At 41.4% G+C, this 9810-nt stretch overlaps 1 protein-coding gene across 1 annotated transcript; it reads right to left on the bottom strand.

Moving 5' to 3' along the window:
• Positions 1-389: 389 nt before the first annotated feature.
• Positions 390-3263, bottom strand: LOC110506734 (membrane-spanning 4-domains subfamily A member 4A). Its single transcript, XM_021586567.3, has 7 exons — positions 3082-3263; positions 2666-2772; positions 2411-2521; positions 2233-2286; positions 1961-2122; positions 1599-1721; positions 390-1167 (listed from the first exon to the last, which is right to left on the bottom strand). Exons 1-7 carry the CDS (start codon positions 3086-3088, stop codon positions 1129-1131), a joined length of 603 nt encoding a protein of 200 aa, XP_021442242.1. The 5' UTR covers positions 3089-3263; the 3' UTR covers positions 390-1128.
• Positions 3264-9810: the final 6547 nt, after the last annotated feature.

Here is a 9810-nt window from a genome sequence, read left to right on the forward strand (position 1 = left end):
TGTACCCTTGCCCCTGTACCTCTTACCTCTAACCCTTGTTTATAACACTATAGTTATCCATTTACCATTACTCTAAATCTATCAACTACAAATGGATTAGGAGAAATGGGCACTTCATATCTAGTGGAATTGTAGTTCTCTGTTATCAAAAAGGGGCGGCATTGTAATATAAATTGGCCCATATTCATAAATCGTCTCTGAGAGGGAGAGCTGATCTAGGATCAGGTCCCCCCTGTCAGTGTAATCTGATATTCATTATGATCTAAAAGGCTAAACTGATCCTAGACCATTACTTCTACTCTGAGTCACTTTATGAATGTGGGAGTCAACTCCCACCCCCTGGTGTTGAAAACACCATGTTCTAGCCCACACAGCCGCCGAGTCGGTTGTAAACCAATGGGTATACTTTATTGGTGAATTATAAGCCATTTATAAACCCTCCATTGATCAACTTTTTAACAATCGCTTGTGGAAATATTGACCAAAAGGAGGAAGACCCAGGAAATATAACAAGAACACTAACAGAACAATAGGGATCCTGCACCTGCTAGGACCCCTAATAACATGTAACTCACATTAGGCTACATCATGTCAAACCGTTTCTCATTGCATAAAGATATCCATCAGCGTGACTTACACTGAGTGCACAAAACATTATGAACACCTGTTCATTCCATGACATAGGTTGACCAGGTTAATCCAGGTGAAAGCAATGATCCCTTATTGATATCACTTGTTAAATCCACTTAAGTCCGTGTAAATGAAGGGAAGGAGACAGGTTCAAGAAGGATTTTTAAGCCTTGAGACAATTGAGACATGTATTGTGTATGTGTACCTTTCAGAGAGTGAATGGGCACCGGTTTGTCTCAAGAACTGCTGCGCTGCTGGGGTTTTCACACTAAATTGTTTCCCGTGTGTATCAAGAATGGTCCACCATCTAAAGGACATCCAGCCAACTTTACACAACTGTGGGAAGCACAGTGTTCTTAATGTTTTGTGCACTCATTGTATGTGTAGACATATAGGCCTACAATATTTTTTGTTGATGGAAGAATAACACATGTTTTTGCTGGTTGGTTAGTAGGGTTGGATTTCTTGTCTTGATTGGTCCTCACACAGAATCTTTCCTCATTGCTGAGCAGGAGGGACTTGGAGTGTGATCACCGGCTAGAAGAGAGAACTCACACACTGAATTAAGAGATTAAAACCTTAATGTTAAAACAACATTCAATCACTGATGATAATTCAGATGACCTGTTCGGTATCTGGTCAAATACAGTATTTGAAATGATGAGAAAATGCCACTCAGCTCATTCTAGACACACCATAAGCATAGTATTGGTTGGCCTCCAACCGAACTTTGCATTTCAAGGAAGGCATGGACTGCATGGGACTAGAAATTAGCCTGGGCATTTACAACTCACTGGATAATTTTCTTTCCCTTTTTGTTCCCATCATAAGCAAAATCATGATAATTCTGTGATAAAACCCCAATTTAGACTGGCTTACTGGCCAATGGATCCGTCTGGCATTTGCCAGAATTGACCTATGGCCAGTTCGTTTCTGATTCTAGAGGATCCATTTCTACACTGACTCACCATTCGTTGTCCCGGGGAGCAGCAGTTGACCACCTTACAGCAGTAGGCAGCCAGCGTGACAGAGATAGCGATGAGAGCAGTATGTATCAGGACCAACTCAGCAAAGTAATGTGCAGTAGAATCCTGTTGAAAAGAATTGTAGCATTGTGTACTTTGTGTCATGTTTTTTCCTATTGTATGACATATTTGCCTCTTTACACATTTGATAAGTAATATTTGCTTGTAACATTTGATAGGACATTTTCAGTCTCAGCCTACTTTAACATCTAATATGATCATCCCAGTTTGAACATCCTCTTTCTCCATATCCATTTACATTGAAATATTTCCAACACATACTGACATTGTCTGTACATACTCACAGTGATTGAATAGCAAGAATCATTGTGATCAGTGCTGTTGATTTCAACATATTTCCAGCAGCTATAACCATGTCTGTGTCCAGCCATGTCTGACACAGAGACGATCAAGTTGATCACTGATGCTACACAGGCCACTACCTGCATCCCCAGACAGGCCTTCAGCTGAGACAGGAGGAGAGGAGAGCAACTGAGAGCCGAATAAATGCCACTGATACAGTATATCTCACTTGTTTTGTCAAAGAACATCTACGCCTACAAATTGCATAACTTACAGTGGGAAGATGGAGATTCTGTGCAGCTATGGCCAAACTACCAGCTATGATCACCTGAAGAGAGTACAACAGTAAATGTACCATCAAACTCATAGTCTCAACACTCAATTCCTTCATTTGCTTGTCTTTTAATATCAATCAAGTGAGTGCAGGGGGCACATGTATGGTGGCCACTCACAAACATTGATCCAATGACATGTGTTAAATCTTCAACCAACATGCTCATGCTGTTGGTGAACATGACAATGACAGAACTTATGTAAAATACACTGAGAGCAATCTGAGCCACCTGAGGAGAGGAACAGAGAGAGGTAAAGTAAAATGAGCTACAGATTAAATAACATTTCATAGATCATAATACATTATAGTGACATTTAAATGGATTGCCAAACTACACAGACTACACTTCATTTATTTGCTCAGGATGATTTACCCCCAATGCTTTGGGTTGAGACTCCAGGTACTTCTGTTTTTTGTGAGGAGTTCTCTGAAAAGTCACTGTGACAAGGGGACCCTCTGCACCAGGCACGGCCTCTTCATCTGAAAATAACATTTGAGTAAACAGTCTTGCAATAGACTGTTGAACCTACTGTACTGTCTTTGGGAAGAGCGTATTGCACAGATTGCTGTTGACATGCAAAAGTTCTTAACTGTTAGATTTCCTCAATGCAGGACAATACATTCTAACTTATGTTTTTTACTGGCAAATTGTTGTGTTCAAAATGACACCCTAAGATGTGTCAGAGGAAGGCCCAAAAAGATTGCGTTTGTTTTTAAAGCAAACATGCAGATCAGAGTCCAGATTGTCTTGTTTTTACTAACCATGCAATGCAATAATATTTGTTTTACCTGCCATAACTGTTGGATGTTATTAAGATCTCTGAAACCTTCGATAATCTTTAAAATAGTATATTTTTGACTTCCTTGACGAAATTTATAACAAAACCACCAACGCCCCTAAACTCTTTGTGTGCCCCGTTATTTTTTATCCAATCCCGCCCCCTTGTTGTCAGAGGAATTTGACCCCTCTCTAGGCCCACACACTCCTCCCCCTTAACTGTTAGAGTTCCTCAGTGCAGGACAGAATATTCTAGCTGATGGTTTTGACTGGAAAATTGTTGAAGACTATGATCGTGTTCAAAATGACACCCTAAGTAGTGCACTTTATGGGGAAAAGGTTGTCATTTAGGGTGCCATTGCAAATGCATATGCATACCTGTATGTTCATTCAAAAGACTGGACTACAGTTTGTAGTTTGATTTAAAGCCTGCTTCTTTTATTTCAAAATGTGTGACTTCTACCCACATAGGTCAGCAGTGAAGACCTTTTCAGTATGCCACTGGGTTGTTGTGGAGGGGCACGCTCCTTAATGAGTGCTTTATAAATGCAAATCAATTAACATTAACACAAATCATGCTATCAGCTACCACAGCAAGTGAAATCACTGCAACACTTAACAAATAGCTGCAGTCAGTTTCAGAATGAGTGGCAAGAAATAAGTTGGTCCTTAATGATTAGAAAACTAAAAGCATTGCATTTGTGGCAAATCATTCACTAAACTCTAAACCTCAACTTAACCTACAAATACCCCAATGGTTATAATTATTGTAATCAGATACATTTTGTGCTCTTATAAGGCTATAGACATCCCCCTAATATTGCCACATTGATGCGAAATTGATCAGATAAACTAGTGTTCATTATTATGCCTCTGTCAGAAACAGAGGTTTACTGTTTGTTTTACTGTTAACTGAGAGCTGTGGCAATTTTAGCATGTAAATCTTGGTAGGCCAAAAAATACCAAAAAGTGGGATACATGCCAGCAAAGCCACTACACAACACAACACTAAACAATACATGAAGTGCACTATAATGGTGACAAACGGTGCCCACAAACTGTTAGGGCCTACATAAAGCTGTCTCAACATCTTATCACTTCTACACCTGGCTATCAGCGGAGCCTGGTCTAGCAGCAAAACAGTTAATTGTGCCTCATTTAGTGCCTTTCAACAAAAAAAAGGTGCTAATATGGCTGACTTGCTTAAACGAATGTGGTTTCTAATGACAATTGAGATGTACAAACTATGGCATGAGGGGATTAAGACATTAATGAGCGAGCTAGGTTGGACGTACTCAATATAACTATTTGTTTAGCACTTTTGAAATGTACAGCAACAGAATTCAGAACATGGGCCGTTCTTACAGTGTTCTAGCTGTACACCAAGTCAGAACTGTAGGATAAATAAAGGGGGCATATAAGCTGACAATGAAAGCTCTTACAATATTCAATGATTACATTTCTCTAAAACAGGTTATAGGCTACATGTGTACCACCAAGTCAGAACAGTAGGCACAATTAAGAGAGGTAAATATACCAAATTATTAGGGTGAGGCATATGTCCTACTAACATGTTACTACACAACATACACTTATTATTACTTTCTTAGTTACAATAGACATATCTCCCTGGAATATTACAGCATTTATGCAGCAGCATACAATACATTTTTAGACTCACCTTGTTGTACTGTGCTCACTTGAACAGGAAGGTGGCGCGGCGGTCCTTTGTGGGACGATTTTGTCATCAAAGTATGGCTTTCTCTGGATTTATGGTGCATTCAAAACAACTGGGAACTCTGAAAAATAACAAAATTAGAATCATGATGATTTAATTGATCTTCAGGCCGTAGCTCTCGAAAGAGAACAGATTTACAATTCCGAGTATTTTCCCAGTCGGAGCTCGTTTATTCCCGATTTCCCAGTTGTCTTGAACTCACTGATGTCAGGTTTCGCAGTTCCGAGTTAACAGTTGTTTTGACTGTGGCACACATCATGCTTCATTGACAGCATAGTCTATGTTGAATGTTCATCATTTTAAACTTGGAAAAGAGCCCCTTAATCCCAGATTTGGGACCACACTGCCAATCCACTGAATAGCAGGATAGTGATTGCTTTGCAATGCTTGCAGTTATCCACCGTCACTGATTCCTTCCAAACCACTCATTGTTGAATTTGTGATTTCCAACTTGTGTAATGTTTATGTCCAATGGCCGATGAGCATCGATACGTTTTATCTGTAATTTCTCTTCATTATTTCACTTCATATGAGAAGGATTGAAAAGGATTTGCCAGTAGATTGTCGACTGAATTCATGATGACTGCTAGCTAAGATTTTGAAAGTATGTTGACATGATCAGTTCAATCAAAGCTACTGTACATACAGTGCCTTGCGAAAGTATTCGGCCCCCTTGAACTTTGCGACCTTTTGCCACATTTCAGGCTTCAAACATAAAGATATAAAACTGCATTTTTTTGTGAAGAAACAACAACAAGTGGGACACAATCATGGAGTGGAACAACATTTATTGGATATTTCAAACTTTTTTAACAAATCAAAAACTGAAAAATTGGGCGTGCAAAATTATTCAGCCCCTTTACTTTCAGTGCAGCAAACTCTCTCCAGAAGTTCAGTGAGAATCTCTGAATGATCCAATGTTGACCTAAATGACTAATGATGATAAATACAATCTACCTGTGTGTAATCAAGTCTCCGTATAAATGCACCTGCACTGTGATAGTCTCAGAGGTCCGTTAAAAGCGCAGAGAGCATCATGAAGAACAAGGAACACACCAGGCAGGTCCGAGATACTGTTGTGAAGAAGTTTAAAGCCGGATTTGGATACAAAAAGATTTCCCAAGCTTTAAACATCCCAAGGAGCACTGTGCAAGCGATAATATTGAAATGGAAGGAGTATCAGACCACTGCAAATCTACCAATACCTGGCCGTCCCTCTAAACTTTCAGCTCATACAAGGAGAAGACTGATCAGAGATGCAGCCAAGAGGCCCATGATCACTCTGGATGAACTGCAGAGATCTACAGCTGAGGTGGGAGACTCTGTCCATAGGACAACAATCAGTTGTATATTGCACAAATCTGGCCTCTATGGAAGAGTGGCAAGAAGAAAGCCATTTCTTAAAGATATCCATAAAAAGTGTTGTTTAAAGTTTGCTACAAGCCATCTGGGAGACACACCAAACATGTCGAAGAAGGTGCTCTGGTCAGATGAAACCAAAATTGAACTTTTTGGCAACAATGCAAAACGTTATGTTTGGCGTAAAAGCAACACAGCTGAACACACCATCCCCACTGTCAAACTGGTGGTGGCAGCATCATGGTTTGGGCCTGCTTTTCTTCAGCAGGGACAGGGAAGATGGTTAAAATTGATGGGAAGATGGATGGAGCCAAATACAGGACCATTCTGGAAGAAAACCTGATGGAGTCTGCAAAAGACCTGAGACTGGGACGGAGATTTGTCTTCCAACAAGACAATGATCCAAAACATAAAGCAAAATCTACAATGGAATGGTTCAAAAATAAACATATCCAGGTGTTAGAATGGCCAAGTCAAAGTCCAGACCTGAATCCAGACCTGCCTGCATCCGTAATGGGTCAGCGGTCAAACGACCTCCTCCCATCACTGTAAAACGCTCCCTGAAACACTTCAGCGAGCAGGCCTTTCTAATCGACCTGGCCGGGGTATCCTGGAAGGATATTGACCTCATCCCGTCAGTAGAGGATGCCTGGATATTTTTTTAAAATGCCTTCCTAACCATCTTAAATAAACATGCCCCATTCAAGAAATTTAGAACCAGGAACAGATATAGCCCTTGGTTCTCCCCAGACCTGACTGCCCTTAACCAACACAAAAACATCCTATGGCGTTCTGCATTATCATCGAACAGCCCCCGTGATATGCAGCTGTTCAGGGAAGCTAGAAACCATTATACACAGGCAGTTAGAAAAGCCAAGGCTAGCTTTTTCAAGCAGAAATTTGCTTCTTGCAACACTAACTCAAAAAAGTTCTGGGACACTGTAAAGTCCATGGAGAATAAGAACACCTCCTCCCAGCTGCCCACTGCACTGAAGATAGGAAACACTGTCACCACTGATAAATCCACCATAATTGAAAATTTCAATAAGCATTTTTCTACTGCTGGCCATGCTTTCCACCTGGCTACTCCTACCCCTGTCAACAGCACTGCACCCCCAACAGCAACTCGCCCAAGCCTTCCCCATTTCTCCTTCTCCCAAATCCATTCAGCTGATGTTCTGAAAGAGCTGCAAAATCTGGACCCCTACAAATCAGCCGGGCTAGACAATCTGGACCCTTTCTTTCTAAAATTATCTGCCGAAATTGTTGCCACCCCTATTACTAGCCTGTTCAACCTCTCTTTCGTGTCGTCTGAGATTCCCAAAGATTGGAAAGCAGCTGCGGTCATCCCCCTCTTCAAAGGGGGGGACACTCTTGACCCAAACTGCTACAGACCTATATCTATCCTACCATGCCTTTCTAAGGTCTTCGAAAGCCAAGTCAACAAACAGATTACCGACCATTTTGAATCTCACCATACCTTCTCTGCTATGCAATCTGGTTTCAGAGCTGGTCATGGGTGCACCTCAGCCACGCTCAAGGTCCTAAACGATATCTTAACCGCCATCGATAAGAAACATTACTGTGCAGCCGTATTCATTGATCTGGCCAAGGCTTTCGACTGTTTCAATCACCACATCCTCATCGGCAGACTCAACAGCCTTGGTTTCTCAAATGATTGCCTCGCCTGGTTCACCAACTACTTCTCTGATAGAGTTCAGTGTGTCAAATCGGAGGGTCTGTTGTCCGGACCTCTGGCAGTCTCTATGGGGGTGCCACAGGGTTCAATTCTTGGACCGACTCTCTTCTCTGTATACATCAATGAGGTCGCTCTTGCTGCTGGTGCTCTCTGATCCACCTCTACGCAGACGACACCATTCTGTATACTTCCGGCCCTTCTTTGGACACTGTGTTAACAACCCTCCAGGCAAGCTTCAATGCCATACAACTCTCCTTCCGTGGCCTCCAATTGCTCTTAAATACAAGTAAAACTAAATGCATGCTCTTCAACCGATCGCTACCTGCACCTACCCGCCTGTCCAACATCACTACTCTGGACGGCTCTGACTTAGAATACGTGGACAACTACAAATACTTAGGTGTCTGGTTAGACTGTAAACTCTCCTTCCAGACCCATATCAAACATCTCCAATCCAAAGTTAAATCTAGAATTGGCTTCCTATTTCGCAACAAAGCATCCTTCACTCATGCTGCCAAACATACCCTTGTAAAACTGACCATCCTACCAATCCTCGACTTTGGCGATGTAATTTACAAAATAGCCTCCAATACCCTACTCAACAAATTGGATGCAGTCTATCACAGTGCAATCCGTTTTGTCACCAAAGCCCCATATACTACCCACCATTGCGACCTGTACGCTCTCGTTGGCTGGCCCTCGCTTCATACTCGTCGCCAAACCCACTGGCTCCATGTCATGCACAAGACCCTGCTAGGTAAAGTCCCCCCTTATCTCAGCTCGCTGGTCACCATAGCATCTCCCACCTGTAGCACACGCTCCAGCAGGTATATCTCTCTAGTCACCCCCAAAACCAATTCTTTCTTTGGCCGCCTCTCTTTCCAGTTCTCTGCTGCCAATGACTGGAACGAACTACAAAAATCTCTGAAACTGGAAACACTTATCTCCCTCACTAGCTTTAAGCACCAACTGTCAGAGCAGCTCACAGATTACTGCACCTGTACATAGCCCACCTATAATTTAGCCCTATCAACTACCTCTTTCCCAACTGTATTTAATTTATTTATTTATTTTGCTCCTTTGCACCCCATTATTTTTATTTCTACTTTGCACATTCTTCCATTGCAAAACTACCATTCCAGTGCTTTACTTGCTATATTGTATTTACCTTGCCACCAAGGCCTTTTTTGCCTTTACCTCCCTTCTCACCTCATTTGCTCACATTGTATATAGACTTGTTTATACTTTATTATTGACTGTATGTTTGTTTTACTCCATGTGTAACTCTGTGTTGTTGTATCTGTCGAACTGCTTTGCTTTATCTTGGCCAGGTCGCAATTGTAAATGAGAACTTGTTCTCAACTTGCCTACCTGGTTAAATAAAGGTAAAATAAAATAAAAATCCAATCGAGAATCTGTGGAAAGAACTGAAAACTGCTGTTCACAAATGCCCTCCATCCAACCTCACTGAGCTCGAGCTGTTTTGCAAGGAGGAATGGGAAAAAATGTCAGTCTCTCGATGTGCAAAACTGATAGAGACATACCCCAAGCGACTTACAGCTGTAATCGCAGCAAAAGGTGCCGCTACAAAGTATTAACTTAAGGGGGCTGAATAATTTTGCACGCCCAATTTTTCAGTTTTTGATTTGTTAAAAAAGTTTGAAATATCCAATAAATGTGGTTCCACTTCATGATTGTGTCCCACTTGTTGTTGATTCTTCACAAAAAAATACAGTTTTATATCTTTATGTTTGAAGCCTGAAATGTGGCAAAAGGTCGCAAAGTTCAAGGGGGCCGAATACTTTCGCAAGGCACTGTATAAAGTGATTTGACATAATTTTATCTGTGGCCAATGACCTTGAGCCTTCTTGGATGGGCACTTCTAATGTTACTCTATGGCAGCACCCAAGGGGCTAGAATTATTTAAAGAAAACAAAAATGAGA

Source organism: Oncorhynchus mykiss, chromosome 26 (assembly GCF_057628025.1).
Source record: "Oncorhynchus mykiss isolate SJ-2025 chromosome 26, ASM5762802v1, whole genome shotgun sequence".
Classification (NCBI taxonomy): Eukaryota; Metazoa; Chordata; class Actinopteri; order Salmoniformes; family Salmonidae; genus Oncorhynchus; species Oncorhynchus mykiss.

Excerpts from the sequence above, each read along its gene's own strand:
- LOC110506734 (XM_021586567.3), bottom strand. Across the intron at positions 2,522-2,665 it reads CTCAACCCAAAGCATTGGGG|GTGGCTCAGATTGCTCTCAG; the intron begins GTAAATCATCCT and ends TCCTCTCCTCAG. Across the intron at positions 1,168-1,598 it reads GCTCCCCGGGACAACGAATG|CCGGTGATCACACTCCAAGT; the intron begins GTGAGTCAGTGT and ends TCTCTCTTCTAG.